This window comes from Rhinatrema bivittatum, unplaced genomic scaffold, assembly GCF_901001135.1.
Source record: "Rhinatrema bivittatum unplaced genomic scaffold, aRhiBiv1.1, whole genome shotgun sequence".
In the NCBI taxonomy this organism is placed as follows: Eukaryota; Metazoa; Chordata; class Amphibia; order Gymnophiona; family Rhinatrematidae; genus Rhinatrema; species Rhinatrema bivittatum.
The window spans coordinates 27686-44423 of record NW_021820532.1 but is presented as its reverse complement, the minus strand read 5'-3'; the positions used below and the strand labels follow the sequence as shown (position 1 = coordinate 44423).

Sequence of the window (16738 nt, the reverse complement as noted above, 5' to 3'; positions counted from 1 at the left end):
GGGAGCTCTGCCTCATCTTTGATGAGCCTGCTCGCACCACATTACGGCGCCGGCCGTCCATTGCTCCTACCATGTGACAGGGACCGACCAATGGCACTGATAGCCCCTGTCACATGGTAAGGGCAAAGGGCCACCGGCGCCATTTTGTTTACTGGCAGCCGACGGCCCGAGAGGGGGACATCGCTCCCGGGACCCCCGCTGGACCACCAGGGACTTTAGGCAAGTTTTTTTTTTTGGGGGGGGGGGGGATTGTAAATAATTAGATCTGAAGGATCGGGGTGGTTTGTTTTTTTTTCGGATCATCAGAACCACGGGAAACGGAATTTCCCACGGTTGTATGAAAACGAGACCTGAAACGACTGCCGGTACGATAATTATGTGCTCCCCTGCCAGCAGATGGGAGACGGAGTCAGGTTGCAAAGCTGACGTCACCCTAGATACCCCCTGCAGTGACCTCAGCTCCTCAGTATCTCTCCGTCTCCTAACTGTGCACCCAACGCGCACATTTTATCCCTCAAAAATGAACGCCAGCCCAGAGCTTTCGAGGCAATCCCAAGCCATGGACAGAAAAGCAAAATATAAGTCTTTTCTGTGGTTCCTCCTACTTAATACCATTGCGATACTGAGCAAGAGGAACCACAGAAAGCTTTCCTTACCTGTGCTCAGCCACGCCTCCTGGGCGCGCAATGCCATGCAGGCACTAGGGACGCACAATTTATCCCATGCACGCCCCTTTCAGCACACCAGTTCTTTTATGTATATTACAGCCCAGCGCCCAAGACCGGGGATGCGTGCGCGTGGGACACACGCTTTGTGTGCACACATGATACTGCATCGGCCCCATTATGAGAGAGAGAGCAGGGTTACACAGCCTGCCACGGACTCGCTCCTTTTCCCTGTCTGCACACCGTCCTGCTGAGACAAGGACCCAGGTCGCACTAATACACCAAACACGCACAGGTAAAGACAGGCAAGGGTAGGACACGCTGCACACACATGCAACAGCCTCTGCACTATCGGACATCCCGTTCCCTAAAACCCAGCACTTACCCTGCAGCCAAACAGCTCCTCCCACTGGGGACCGGCACAAATGACTGGAAGAGATCGCCCTCGCTGACAGCTTCCAGGAGAGGAGAGAGCAAGAAGGGACATTAGCACACGCTGCAAGTCACGTCCCTTACACTCTGTAATACAAGTTAATAGGTGCTGGGAGTGATGTCTCTTAGGGGGTATAATAGAAGTTAATAGGTGCTGGGAGTGATGTCTCTTAGGGGGTACAATAGAAGTTAATAGGTGCTGGGAGTGATGTCTCTTAGGTTGTATAATAGAAGTTAATAGGTGCTGGGAGTGATGTCTCTTAGAGTGTATAATAGAAGTTAATAGGTGCTGGGAGAGATGTCTATTAGGGTGTATAATAGAAGTTAATAGGTGCTGGGAGCGATGTCTCTTAGGGGGTATAATAGAAGTTAATAGGTGCTGGGAGCGATGTCTCTTAGGGGGTATAATAGAAGTTAATAGGTGCTGGGAGTGATGTCTCTTAGGGGGTATAATAGAAGTTAATAGGTGCTGGGAGTGATGTCTCTTAGGTTGTTTAATAGAAGTTAATAGGTGCTGGGAGCGATGTCTCTTAGGGTGTATAATAGAAGTTAATAGGTGCTGGGAGTGATGTCTCTTAGGGTGTATAATAGAAGTTAATAGGTGCTGGGAGTGATGTCTCTTAGGGGGTATAACAGAAGTTAATAGGTGCTGGGAGTGATGTCTCTTAGGGGGTATAATAGAAGTTAATAGGTGCTGGGAGTGATGTCTCTTAGGTTGTATAATAGAAGTTAATTGGTGCTGGGAGTGATGTCTCTTAGGGGGTATAACAGAAGTTAATAGGTGCTGGGAGTGATGTCTCTTAGGGGGTATAATAGAAGTTAATTGGTGCTGGGAGTGATGTCTCTTAGGGTGTATAATAGAAGTTAATAGGTGCTGGGAGTGATGTCTCTTAGGGGGTATAATAGAAGTTAATAGGTGCTGGGAGTGATGTCTCTTAGGGGGTATAATAGAAGTTAATAGGTGCTGGGAGCGATGTCTCTTAGGGGGTGTAATAGAAGTTAATAGGTGCTGGGAGCGATGTCTCTTAGGGAATATAATAGAAGTTAATAGGTGCTGGGAGTGATGTCTCTTAGGGGGTATAATAGAAGTTAATAGGTGCTGGGAGTGATGTCTCTTAGAGTGTATAATAGAAGTTAATAGGTGCTGGGAGTGATGTCTCTTAGGGGGTATAATAGAAGTTAATAGGTGCTGGGAGTGATGTCTCTTAGGGGGTATAATAGAAGTTAATTGGTGCTGGGAGTGATGTCTCTTAGGGTGTATAATAGAAGTTAATAGGTGCTGGGAGTGAGGTCTCAGTGTGGTATAACAGATATTAATAGATTCTTTGAGTGGCTCTCCTATGAGGAAAGGCTGAAGAGGTTAGGGCTGTTCAGCTTGGAGAAGCGACGGCTGAGGGGGGGATATGATAGAGGTGTTTAAAATCATGAGAGGGTCTAGAATGGATAAATGTGAAGCAGTTATTTACTCTTTCGGATAATAGAAGGACTGGGGACATGCCATAAAGTTAACAAGTAGCAACATTTAAAAACAAATTGGAGACAATTCTTTTTCATTCAATGATAATTAAGCTCTGGAATTCATTGCCAGAGGATGTGGTTAGGGAAGTTAGTGTGGCTTGGTTTAAAAAAAGGTTTGGAGAAGTCCGTAAGCTGCTATTAATCAAGTTGACTTAGGGAATAGCCATGGCTATTACTGGCATTAGTAGCATGGGATCTACTTAATGTTTGGGTACTTGCCAGGTACTTGTGGCCTGGATTGGTCAAAGTTGGAAACAGAATACTGGGCTTGATGGACCGTTAGTCTGACCCAGTATGGGATATCTTGTGTTCTTATGTCTTTTAGTGGATATAATAAAAGTTAATAGATGCTGGAAGTGATGTCTTTAAGGTTGTAATAATAGATGTTAATAGCTGCTTGGACTGATGCTTCTTACGGTGTCTATAACTCGAGTTAGTGGCCACATCACCTGCTTGCTGTAAGCATTGGTCCCTCTAAGCATTGTGCCTGAGCATGCACACACAGGTCATGAACTCTGTGTGCATGGCAAAAACAGCTCGCACATAAAATGGTATAACAGCAAGTATACACTTACTATATAATTATACTTAGCAGATCAAATGTATTTTTGAATTATATTTATTTAAAAGAAATGACATGCTGAGATACTTAATATAGAATTATTTTTACTAAAACATTCATTAAATAACGCTTTCAAAATCCCGATATTATTTGCCTTATACTGGCTCGCAGCGCACAAAGTTGAATTCAGCTTTTAAAAAGTTGCAGAAAGGAAAAGCTTTGCGCAGGCAGCCTGTGGATAAGTAGCGGGAGCACTGGTGAAAGTGCAGCTTTCTAGAGAGAGCTGGGATCACATTTCCCAGGGAGTCTGCCTGCGCCTCTCACCGGCGTTTTGCTGGATTTTGGAGACCCACTCCTGAGTGAGGGCTGCGGATGGAGCTTGCAGGAGACACTCCCAGCCGTCTGCCAGACTGGAAAGAAGAGACAGGGGAGGGTAAGGATGCAAACAGGAGCTCCTGAGCCTAAGCCCACAGGTTTACTGCCACCCCCCAGCTCCAGCCTCCTGATGGCACCCTGGAAAGCTCTCAAGCCCACCCAGCAGAAGGGCTGTTGGCCAGGGTCCTGCCAGCATCCGGCACAGCTCTAGGAGCAGGTTCGGGGGGGTGGGAGTGAGTTCCAGACTCAGCCTTGGCATTTTATTTAGATATCTGGGGAAGGAACCGGGGCAGGGGCTTTGTTGGGTAACATTAGAGGAGTGACTGGGAGGAGAGGGGATCCTCCTGGTGCCACACGTTTTTGTCTATTTTTCAGCCAGGAAGGAGTGGGGGTCCCTCAGGGGGCTGCTGAGTCACCCGCATTGCTTTCTGCACTGGGCAGCAGGGAGGGAGACCCCCACGGGGGCTGTCGGACCCCCATTGTCTAATTACAGAATGGATAATAATTCAGTGAAGTGCCCAGCAAGTTACCCGGACAATTTTATCTGGATAACTTTAGTTAAGTATCCAGATAAGGTCAGCTGACGGCAGAAAAAGACCAAACTGGCCCAAAGAGTTTGCTGAAATTTCCATGAGACCACCCACTGCCCCCTCCCCATATGTTACCCGACCCCAGGGGCAGCTCAAGGTAACCTCCCCCCCCCCCCACGACATTCACAAGTCACATGGGGGGAGGTGGGAATGAAGGGCAAACACCCTCCTCCCTCAGACTGACATGGATTAGAGGGGGTGGGCACACTTCTCCTCCCCCTGACCTCTGCGCTGTCCCCACCACCAGCCCTAGAAATACAGAAATGCTGCATCTACAGAATAAAGATACTTTTCATTTTCTATCGAATAATGTGCCCCTGGATCACACATCATCAGCAGAGCTGAGCTAAAAAAACTTCACATTTTTATCTCTATCATCGTGCACACCCCTACACTATGATAACTTGGCCTGCCGTTAACTATATCTGGCAACCTGGCTGTAAGTCATTACAAGAAAAGTTCCTCAGGGCCATGTATGCCATTAAGAAAGCCCTGGCTCGTTCTAGCCATCCAGGAAAACTATTTGTAAAATTGTTTGATAACACTGCATCAACAATTTTAGAAAATGGATACAAGATCTTACTCAGATGATATTTAAACACCTCATAAATTACACAAAATATATCCATAGGTATCATTTGGAGATGAATATAGAATAAAGAAACCATAAATTATAAAATGTATAGATAAAAGCTGAACTGGACATCACAGCAAGCCAGACGCTGTATGCAGTGCAACAATACTATTCCTCATAAAACAGCAATGAAATCAAGAAATATAAATCAAGAATAATACTAGTAAAACCATGCTAATAAAATAAAAACATATTTCAAAACATCTGATGACTAGAACATCCAGTAATTTAAAAATGTTATAAATTTCCCAAAACACCAATAAAATATTTCAAAACAGCAGAATCATCAAATAATTCCCCAAAATTAAAACCAAAAAGGATTAACAAATCTCCTACTCTCCATACCTGGGATCGTCATGGATTGGGAGAGAGGGGATGCCCAAACGTAGCCCTTTCTCAGACATATTGGCACGTTTGTTCTCTTACACACTCCCCCTTCCCATATACACACCCATACTCTCACACGCACCCCCTCTCCCTCATTATGTGTGTATACACGTTTGTGACATATAAGTGCTCACTCACACAGGGTCTCTCACACACACGTTCATTCTCCCTCATACACACACCCATACTCTCACACGCACCCCCTCTCCCTCATTATGTGTGTAAACATGTTTGTGACATATAAGTGCTCACACACACATACACAGGGTCTCTCACACACACATGTTCATTCTCCCTCATACGCACACACATACAGGCTCTTCCCTTCTCACACGCAAACACACACACATACACACCGGCTCTCACTCTCAGGCCTTGCCATTTCTTTGGGCCGCATGGGGATTGGATCTGCCACAGCCTCACTGGGCCTCTCTTCATGCTGCAGCAGGATAGGTGATACTGGTGGTGTCCCGGGTGACTGCCCAGTGTGTCCAACACAAAGGCCAACACTATCATCCCACTGATAAACCAGTCTCTCTCTCGTCGCTGTCACCTCCTCCACCCTGACCAGTCTCTCTCACCAGTCATTGTCACCCTCTCCCCCTAAAGCAGTCTCTCTCTCACCAGACACAATGAACTGCCCCCCCAAGATAAGTTTCTTTCAGTCACTGTCTTCCCTCAGCCCACCCCAGGACCAATATCTCTGTCCAGGAGCCACTGCATATTCCATAGTGTCCAGCAAGTGTCACAGCAGACAAGGCTACTACTGAAGAGCAGGGCTCTGCCTTCTAGGTCTCCTTCTCTGCTCTCCGCCTTGCCCCAGACGTGTGGACGTGTGTGTGCGTGTGTGTGTGTGTGTGTGTGGTGTGATTACTGGCCTGCCACTGCCTCAAAATCAGCTCTGCTGTAGGCTGCAGGTGTCCTCTTTCACTCAGCAGCTCCCTGTCCTGTTGTACCCCTGCCCTGCCTCAGCCTCCTTAGTGTGAGTGTGTGTGTGTGTGTATGAATGAGTGTGTGTGTGTGTGTGTGTGAGTGTGAATGTGTGTGTGTGTGTGAACTGCAAGCTGCCTTGAAATCTGCTCTCCTGCAGACCTCCTCGGCAGACTCATCTTTTTTTTCCCCACAGTGTGAGTCCGCTGCCTGGCCGCCTCCCCTCTCGCAGGCTCTTAAGATGAGTGGCCAAGCAGGCAGCAGACAGGGGACATGGGAACAGCAGGAATAGAGGTATCACCGCAGGCACTGCACTGAGGCAGTAACACACATTCACTGCAGCTGGGCGTCATGCCAGGCATTACCCCAGGCACTGCACTGAGGCAGTAACACACATTCACTGCAGCTGGGGGTTTTCCTGGCCACTGCCCAGAGGTAACATATATTACTCACTGCAGCTGGGCGCCATGCCAGGCATCACCGCAGGCACTGCACTGAGGCAGTAACACATTCACTGCAGCTGGGCGTCATGCCAGGCATTACCCCAGGCACTGCACTGAGGCAGTAACACATTCACTGCAGCTGGGGGGTTTCCTGGCCACTGCCCAGAGGTAACATATATTACTCACTGCAGCTGCAGGCATTACCCCAGGCACTGCACTGAGGCAGTAAGGTGTTAGTACTCACTGCAGTCGGAAGACGTGGGGCTTCTTGGTGTAGTCCAGTTCTAGAGAGCAGACGGCTCCTCTCAGCGTCAGAGATGTGACCAAGACAGGACTCTGCCAAGAGGAGAGGGAGGAGGAGGAGAAACATTAGCAGGACCTCTGTGCTTTGTGAGTAACCCGATAGTCCCTGCACCTCGTCAATCAATCATTTATTAATTTTTGCATTGCTTCCCCTCAGGAGTTCAAAGCGACTAAGAAAAGTAAATACAAACACAGGATAGAATGGCAATGAGGCAGAAACATAATAACAGGACAATAATCACAGCTAAGAATGGGGTTACTGCTGAGGGGGCGGGACCTCAGCTGCGAGGCTCCCTCTGTGCACCTGAGTTCTAATCCCCGGACTGCCACTGACTGAGGCTGCGAGTCCCATACTGTGCTATAACCTCTTCAGGACGGGTGGGACTGAAATGCAAGGGGGTAGGGGAGAGAGCACTGGGGGTCATCTGGAAAAGAAGGGGCGGCACTTATCCAGGGCCGGCGCGTCCATTGGGCGAACGTCGGCGGTCGCCTAGGGCGCCGAGCTGTAGGGGGCGCCGAAGAGCAGCCACGTGGTGCCGCAAACGGGGAGCGACCGGGGGGGCAGAGCAAGGGTCGCCTGACATACCTACGAGTGCTATAAAAGGGAGATTTTAACCCTCTGCACATCCTGGAAGTTCCCTTGGGGCCGCTGGCAACGGAGTCCACAAAGGAGGTGGAAATACCGAGGTCCCCATTCCAGGCTAAGTTAGGGGTGTGACTGGGAGGAGCTGAGTTAGTCGGATGACTTAGCCTGGTCAGGCTGAAGAGGTGTCCTAAACCTAGGTGGCTATAGTTAGCTGGGGGGTGACACAAAGTCAGGACCCTGGGGTCCAGGAGTGCCGCCTTACCTCACAGAGTTACCCAAAGCAACGACCCTCGCAGAGGCTAACGTGATTTGTGAAATCAGCTGGACGCCTCCCTCCCCCTTACCTTCATGGAGTCCTTGCGATCCTGGTAGAAGCAGAGGGTCCTTCTCACCAGCACGGCATGATACCTGCTCCAGGAGCGACCGGCTGCCTGCCAGACGGACGAGAAACAGGTAAGAGGCCGCCAGCGACTCCACACGTCTCTGCCCTTGCATGGTGGCTTTTGCCGTGGCGTGACTGAGCTGTTTCTAGGAGGGTGCAAGGGGGTGACGTCTCCCTTTATCAGCCACTCCCCTTATGTGTCGCTCTCTTAGAGGTTCTGTTCTCTGGCTAAAGGTAACCGGATAACTTTAGGTTGGTATATTCAGTGGGACGTTTATCTCACTGAGTATGGGAGACCATTAGCCAGATAACTTGTCCACTTAATAGCCTATTGAATATTGGCCTCCTAGAGATGATCCATGTCAATGCTTCTCCTGTATCAGTTCCCTTGGGGCTACCCACCTGTCCTAGATCAGTACCTCAGGGACTACCCATGCCAATGCCTCTCCTGGGTCAGTGCCCTAATGGGCCACCCATGTCAATGTCTCTCATAGGTCAGTTTCTCAGGTACCTCCAGTGTCAATGCCTCTCATGGGTCAGTCTCTCAGGTACCTCCAGAGTCAATGCCTCTCATAGGTCAGACTCTCAGGTACCTCCAGAGTCAATGCCTCTCATAGGTCAGACTCTCAGGTACCTCCAGAGTCAATGCCTCTCATGGGTCAGTCTCTCAGGTACCTCCAGAGTCAATGCCTCTCATAGGTCAGTCTCTCGGGTACCTCCAGAGTCAATGCCTCTCATAGGTCAGTCTCTCGGGTACCTCCAGTGTCAATGCCTCTCATAGGTCAGTCTCTTGGGTACCTCCAGTGTCAATGCCTCTCATAGGTCAGTCTCTTAGGGACCTAGAGAGTCAATGCCTCTCATATGTCAGTCTCTCAGGGACCTCCAGTGTCAATGCCTCTCATAAGTCAGTCTCTCAGGGACCTAGAGAGTCAATGCCTCTCATAGGTCAGTCCCTCAGGTACCTCCAGTGTCAATGCCTCTCATAGGTCAGTTTCTCAGGGACCTCCAGTGTCAATGCCTCTCATAGGTCAGTCTCTTAGATACCTCCAGTGTCAATGCCTCTCATAGGTCAGTCTCTCAGGTACCTCCAGTGTCAATACATCTCATAGGTCAGTCTCTCAGGGACTATCCATGTCAATGCCTCTCATAGGTCAGTCTCTCAGGGACTAACCATGTCAATGCCTCTCATAGGTCAGTCTCTCAGGTACCTCCAGTGTCAATGCCTCTCATAGGTCAGTTTCTCAGGGACCTCCAGTGTCAATGCCTCTCATAGGTCAGTCTCTCAGATACCTCCAGTGTCAATGCCTCTCATAGGTCAGTCTCTCAGGTACCTCCAGTGTCAATACATCTCATAGGTCAGTCTCTCAGGGACTATCCATGTCAATGCCTCTCATAGGTCAGTCTCTCATGGACTATCCATGTCAATGCCTCTCATAGGTCAGTCTCTCAGTTACCTCCAGTGTCAATGCCTCTCATAAGTCAGTCTCTCAGGGACCTAGAGAGTCAATGCCTCTCATAGGTCAGTCCCTCAGGTACCTCCAGTGTCAATGCCTCTCACAGGTCAGTCTCTCAGGTACCTCCAGTGTCAATGCCTCTCATAGGTCAGTCTCTCAGGTACCTCCAGTGTCAATACATCTCATAGGTCAGTTTCTCGGGCACCTCCAGTGTCAATGCCTCTCATAGGTCAGTCTCTCGGGTACCTCCAGGTCAATACATCTCATAGGTCAGTTTCTCGGGCACCTCCAGTGTCAATGCCTCTCATAGGTCAGTCTCTCAGGTACCTCCAGTGTCAATGCCTCTCATAGGTCAGTCTCTCGGGCACCTCCAGTGTCAATGCCTCTCATAGGTCAGTCCTATCGTGGCCATCCCTATAAATGTCTCTCCTGCTTTCGTTCCGTGGGGCCATCTGTCAATGCCTTTTCTGGGTCAGTCCCTCAGGGGCCCCCCTTGGGCAGTGCTAGAGGAGGTTCTGAGATACTCACCCCACAGGCCGAGCTCATCACGCTCAGGTTAAGGTGGTGCAGAATATACAAATTAGTCTGAGGACTGCATAGGGCACAGCAGTGCGACAATCACAAACTCTCGTCCCTGATGGAGACCGATACCCCCTTCCTGCCCGATTATCCGGCAGCCCTGGCTGCACGGGATAAAGGCCGCGTGTACATTTTACCCTTGGGCTTTGCACCAGTTCTCAAAGAGAAAGTTCACACGTCCTTTCACTTCCAACCTTGCCGAGGGCCCAAAGAATACGCAAAGATCTGAAAATGCAGTCAGGGCCTGGACCCTACCTATCTCGACCTAGAGTATGAGGAGGAAGCCAAAAATTGAGGCAAAAATGATTTCATGAGGCTAGGTCTGAGCACTTCCCGAGCTGCGTGCACCTTTTTCCCTCCCTGCTGCAATGTGTGCTTCTTTCCTAAGGTTCCTTCCATCAGGAGAAATTCTGCCCCACGGGGATTCTGGAAGAAAGCACAAAGTGAGCGATAAAATCAAAGATATCCATTCAGATGTACCTGTGACTCCCCTCGGACATGAGCCTCGGCAACACACGCATAGGTTCGACAGTCCCCTCTGACAAATGACTGTGCTCCTCAATCTTCCCTGACACATGGGTGTGCCCCTCAGTCCCCTCTGACACATGGGTGTGCCCGTCAGTGCCCTCTGACACATGAGTGTGCTCCTCAATCTTCCCTGACACGTGGGTGTGCCCGTCAGTCCCCTCTGACACATGACTGTGCTCCTCAATCTTCCCTGACACATGGGTGTGCCCCTCAGTCCCCTCTGACACATGGGTGTGCCCGTCAGTGCACTCTGACACATGAGTGTGCTCCTCAATCTTCCCTGACACGTGGGTGTGCCCGTCAGTCCCCTCTGACACATGACTGTGCTCCTCAATCTTCCCTGACACATGGGTGCGCCCCTCAGTCCCTCTGACACATGGGTGTGCCCGTCAGTCCCCTCTGACACATGACTGTGCTCCTCAATCTTCCCTGAAACATGGGTGCGCCCCTCAGTCCCTCTGACACATGGGTGTGCCCGTCAGTCCCCTCTAACACATGGGTGTGCCCCTCAGTCCCCTCTAACACATGGGTGCGCCCGTCAGTCCCCTCTGACACATGGGTGCGCCCGTCAGTCCCCTCTGACACATGGGTATGCCCCTCAGTCCCTCTTACACATGGGTGTGCCCCTCAGTCCCTCTGACACATGGGTGCGCCCGTCAGGCCCCTCTGACACATGAGTGCGCCCCTCAGTCCCTCTGACACATGGGTGCGCCCGTCAGTCCCCTCTGACACATGAGTGCGCCCGTCAGGCCCCTCTGACACATGGGTGCGCCCGTCAGTCCCCTCTGACACATGGGTGTGCCCCTCAGTCCCTCTTACATATGGGTGCGCCCGTCAGGCCCCTCTGACACATGGGTGCGCCCCTCAGTCCCTCTGACACATGGGTGTGCCCGTCAGGCCCCTCTGACACATGGGTGCGCCCGTCAGGCCCCTCTGACACATGGGTGCGCCCGTCAGTCCTCTCTAACACATGGGTGTGCCCGTCAGGCCCCTCTGACACATGGGTGCGCCCGTTAGGCCCCTCTGACACATGGGTGCACCCGTCAGTCCCCTCTGACACATGGGTGCGCCCGTCAGTCCCCTCTGACACATGGGTGTGCTCCTCAATCTTCCCTGACACATGGGTGTGCCCCTCAGTCCTCTCTAACACATGGGTGCGCCCGTCAGGCCCCTCTGACACATGGGTGCGCCCGTCAGTCCCCTCTGACACATGGGTGTGCCCGTCAGTGCCCTCTGACACATGAGTGTGCTCCTCAATCTTCCCTGACACGTGGGTGTGCCCGTCAGTCCCCTCTGACACATGACTGTGCTCCTCAATCTTCCCTGACACATGGGTGCGCCCCTCAGTCCCTCTGACACATGGGTGTGCCCGTCAGTCCCCTCTGACACATGACTGTGCTCCTCAATCTTCCCTGAAACATGGGTGCGCCCCTCAGTCCCTCTGACACATGGGTGTGCCCGTCAGTCCCCTCTAACACATGGGTGTGCCCCTCAGTCCCCTCTAACACATGGGTGCGCCCGTCAGTCCCCTCTGACACATGGGTGTGCCCGTCAGTGCCCTCTGACACATGAGTGTGCTCCTCAATCTTCCCTGACACATGGGTGTGCCCCTCAGTCCCCTCTGACACATGGGTGTGCCCGTCAGTGCCCTCTGACACATGAGTGTGCTCCTCAATCTTCCCTGACACGTGGGTGTGCCCGTCAGTCCCCTCTGACACATGACTGTGCTCCTCAATCTTCCCTGACACATGGGTGTGCCCCTCAGTCCCCTCTGACACATGGGTGTGCCCGTCAGTGCCCTCTGACACATGAGTGTGCTCCTCAATCTTCCCTGACACGTGGGTGTGCCCGTCAGTCCCCTCTGACACATGACTGTGCTCCTCAATCTTCCCTGACACATGGGTGCGCCCCTCAGTCCCTCTTACACATGGGTGCGCCTGTCAGGCCCCTCTGACACATGGGTGTGCCCCTCAGTCCCTCTGACACATGGGTGCGCCCGTCAGTCCCCTCTGACACATGGGTGTGCCCCTCAGTCCCTCTTACACATGGGTGCGCCCGTCAGGCCCCTCTGACACATGGGTGTGCCCCTCAGTCCCTCTGACACATGGGTGCGCCCGTCAGGCCCCTCTGACACATGGGTGCGCCCGTCAGGCCCCTCTGACACATGGATGTGCTCCTCAATCTTCCCTGACACATGGGTGTGCCCCTCAGTCCTCTCTAGCACATGGGTGCACCCGTCAGTCCCCTCTGACACATGGGTGCGCCCGTCAGGCCCCTCTGACACATGGGTGCGCCCGTCAGTCCCCTCTGACACATGGGTGTGCTCCTCAATCTTCCCTGACACATGGGTGTGCCCCTCAGTCCCTCTTACACATGGGTGCGCCCGTCAGGCCCCTCTGACACATGGGTGTGCCCCTCAGTCCCTCTGACACATGGGTGCGCCCGTCAGGCCCCTCTGACACATGGGTGTGCTCCTCAATCTTCCCTGACACATGGGTGTGCCCCTCAGTCCTCTCTAACACATGGGTGCGCCCCTCAGGCCCCTCTGACACATGGGTGCGCCCGTCAGTCCCCTCTGACACATGGGTGTGCTCCTCAATCTTCCCTGACACATGGGTGTGCCCCTCAGTCCTCTCTAACACATGGGTGCGCCCGTCAGGCCCCTCTGACACATGGGTGCACCCGTCAGTCCCCTCTGACACATGGGTGCGCCCGTCAGTCCCCTCTGACACATGGGTGTGCTCCTCAATCTTCCCTGACACATGGGTGTGCCCCTCAGTCCTCTCTAACACATGGGTGCACCCGTCAGGCCCCTCTGACACATGGGTGCGCCCGTCAGTCCCCTCTGACACATGGGTGTGCCCCTCAGTCCCTCTTACACATGGGTGCACCCGTCAGGCCCCTCTGAGACATGGGTGCGCCCGTCAGTCCCCTCTGACACATGGGTATGCCCCTCAGTCCCTCTGACACATGGGTGCGCCCGTCAGGCCCCTCTGACACATGGGTGTGCCCCTCAGTCCCTCTGACACATGGGTGTGCCCCTCAGTCCCTCTTACACATGGGTGCGCCCGTCAGGCCCCTCTGACACATGGGTGTGCTCCTCAATCTTCCCTGACACATGGGTGTGCCCCTCAGTCCTCTCTAACACATGGGTGCGCCCGTCAGTCCCCTCTGACACATGGGTGTGCCCCTCAGTCCCTCTGACACATGGGTGTGCCCCTCAGTCCCTCTTACACATGGGTGCGCCCGTCAGGCCCCTCTGACACATGGGTGTGCCCCTCAGTCCCTCTTACACATGGGTGCGCCCGTCAGGCCCCTCTGACACATGGGTGTGCTCCTCAATCTTCCCTGACACATGGGTGTGCCCCTCAGTCCTCTCTAACACATGTGTGTGCCCGTCAGTGCCCCCGCACACACTGGTGCACCCTTTAGTCCCCTCTGACACATGGGTGTGCCCCTCAGTCCTCTCTAACACATGTGTGTGCCCGTCAGTGCCCCCGCACACACTGGTGCACCCTTTAGTCCCCTCTGACACATGGGTGTGCTCCTCAATCTTCCCTGACACATGGGTGTGCCCCTCAGTCCCCTCTTACACATGGGTGTGCCCGTCAGTGCCCCCGCACACACTGGTGCACCCTTTAGTCCCCTCTGACACATGGGTGTGCTCCTCAATCTTCCCTGACACATGGGTGTGCCCCTCAGTCCTCTCTGACACATGGGTGTGCCCGTCAGTGCCCCCGCACACACTGGTGCACCCCTCGGTCCCCTCTGTGCATTCCATGTTGTTCTCTAGGCACTGACAGTACAGCTTGGTAGCCCTGTATTGTAGCGTGCATATTGTACTGTGACACGCAGCTCATAGTTACCTCGCCACAGCGGGTCAATGACCACATCCTATTGTGCCAGTTTTCCCCCAGGAGCTCTCCCTAGAGAGAGGTCATAATTTCTTGGGGCTTTTTTTCCTGGTTTAGTAATGAGGAAATATCTATAAAGAAATACCCAAACAGGCCTCACCCCCACTATATTCGTCTCCTCCTCCTCCTCTGCTGTACATGGAGCCCCCGGCAGATCTGAGAAGGTTATTTGATGAGAGGTCTCCCTGGGCTCTTCCTGGCGCCTGCGCTCTCTCAGGTCTACGCTGAGACTTGTCCTCCTCTCCCCCTCACGGTTCCGAGCTGAAGTGGACGGCGTGAACTCGGCATCCCGTAAATCAGATGCTGAAGTGACAATCGGTTGCCCATAGTCTTGGGTTCGGGCCTTGCATGGCCCTTTCTCCTTCTCTCTTTGTGCAGTTGGGTGAACCACGTCTGAGCAGGATCTCTGCCTGCATCTCTCCACGTTACTCCAAAGGCCGTCCAACTCGTTCTCAACTTCCTGGAAGAGTGCGTGCCCCCGGTGCAGAGCATCTGAAGATGCCATGAGAGTCGCCGGAATGACAGCCTTTGGTTTCAGTCTTGTCAGATTTGGTAAAACCATAAAAGGACGACCACCACTGGGCTCTGCTGAGGGCTGAATGGCTTTAGAAAGATCTTCTTGCTGGTGGTCCGTCTCATATTCAAACACCGAGAGTGGATTTGAGGCTTTGAGCTCCGTATTAAGCAGTGGCAGTGGGGGGGAGGACTCTGGGGAGATACCTGTTAAGCATTGTTCCTCAGCCTTGTACAAAGAGGTCAGCTCTAATGGATTATCTGCTGCCTCCAAGTCTTCACTGACCCCAGTGCCAGTTAGCCCAGCTGCTGTGCTGCTCGTGTGCGGGTCAGGGGGCCCGGCAGGAGAGGGAGCTCCTCGCTTGAGGATTATTTCCTTTGGCCTCTTGATATTTAGTCTACTACTGTCGCTGGAGGTGTTTAACATGGCCGCCCGCCTGTCCCACTCATGGAGAATGTCGACACGAGACAGTCTGAAGTCCGGGAAACCCTTCCCTGGGCAGTACTGGCCCTGGGTGGCCGCTCTGTCTTCTCCAATGCCAGACCTTCGAGGCTTGGGCTGGCTGTCGGAGAAACGGAGGCTCGGCTTCTCAAAGCAGGAACTTTTGCTCTGTGCACCTGTCACACTCTCAGGAGTACTGCCAAAACCCATCTCTGGGGACCCTTTCCTTCTCAGGACCTTTCTCTAGGCTGCCACTCTCTCCACGGGCAGATCCACTGAGCTGGAGGCCCGGATCCCGCCCTGCTCCTTCCCTTCCTCCTGGCACCTGGGGCGGGACTGTAATTACATCCCGGCAGTTACCCGGCATGCCGAGCTCCTTTGGGAGATCAACGCTCAGGACAGATCCCAAGGAGCGACGTCGGCAGCTGAAATTTTCCTGGGCGGTCTTTGAACTGCCTGCGCTCAAGGTTCTTCTTCGAGACTCCAAGGGACTGAACTCTAAGGCAGGTCCGACAGGTCTGCCCTCAGTACCAAGCTGGGGTTTTGTGTCGTCTAAGAATTCACCAGAAGCTGAGTGTGCTCCACGTTCCTCCTTCCTGGTGAGCTTGAGAGGCCACGTGACGGTGTGATATTTGGTAACTTTTGGATTGACTCCCATGAGCCTCTGAGCCTCTGTCGTCTCGGCCCTCTCCTTCCTCTCCAGGCTGCTGAAGCTGATGTTGGGGAGGGTGTGGAAGGAAGCTTGGTTCCTGCCAGCGGATGCTGGAGGGAGAGATGGCCTGGACTGTGCTTCCTTGGAAAGCTGTGGCGTGGTCAGCGTGTGGCCGGGTGCTTTCCCTTCTCTCTCGGCGTCCTTCGCGTGCAAACGGGCGCTAACCTGGTCAACAAAAAGAATCAAGTAAGAAATAAGCCCGCAGAAGCTTCCTCAGGCTGAAACTCTGGGCATGCGGTTAAAATGAACTTTAAGAAGAAAAAGGCAGGTGTCCTTTAAGACTGCACTGTGGAAGGAGGTAGTGAGTGTCCTTGCCCTGCTGTCTCTGCTCCGTTTAAGGAGACTCGTGCCGTAGCCTGCCTTCCCAGCTTATTACTCCTCCCGTCGCCTGAGAGCCACCACTCGAGCTACGTACAAATCCCAGGAGAAGAAACCAGGTGGACACATCCACACACAACTCAAGGAAGATGTCCCTGCTCATACGTCTGCTAACTCTGCCGTATTTAAAGTTCAAAAAGCAAGGGCCGCCAGATAGGCGTTTCCAAACCACACGCACTGATAAATATTTATAATTAGTGCTATTTTCCTCCATCAGCACCACCAGTAGGTGGTGCATTCTCTCTCGCCCCCAGGCCCCCCCGGCGTTTCCCGCCATTGGCTGGCGCATACTAAGTCTGTCTGTTCTCTCTATTGCAAGTCCTTCACCTTCGACTAATCCCAGGCCTTGGACTTCAGTGTCCTTCTCCTCCTGAAGCCTCAGGGAGCATCCGTTTCAAACGTCCCCTGACA

The 16738-nt window shown here is 52.8% G+C and overlaps 1 protein-coding gene across 2 annotated transcripts in view; it reads right to left on the bottom strand.

Annotated features, from left to right (window-relative positions):
• Window positions 1–16258, bottom strand: part of LOC115081704 — a 45117-nt gene extending 28859 nt beyond the window's left edge. For both annotated transcript variants that reach the window (XM_029586126.1, XM_029586127.1), the window contains exons 1-6: window positions 14383–16258; window positions 10189–10266; window positions 7770–7856; window positions 6781–6872; window positions 3502–3587; window positions 1051–1120 (exon numbers count right to left, since the gene is read on the bottom strand). In XM_029586126.1, coding sequence (XP_029441986.1) covers window positions 1051–1120; window positions 3502–3587; window positions 6781–6872; window positions 7770–7856; window positions 10189–10266; window positions 14383–15447 — 1478 coding nt within the window. In that variant the 5' untranslated portion in view covers window positions 15448–16258. The remainder of the gene's footprint in view (window positions 1–1050; window positions 1121–3501; window positions 3588–6780; window positions 6873–7769; window positions 7857–10188; window positions 10267–14382) is intronic.
• Between the last annotated feature and the right edge of the window lie 480 nt (window positions 16259–16738).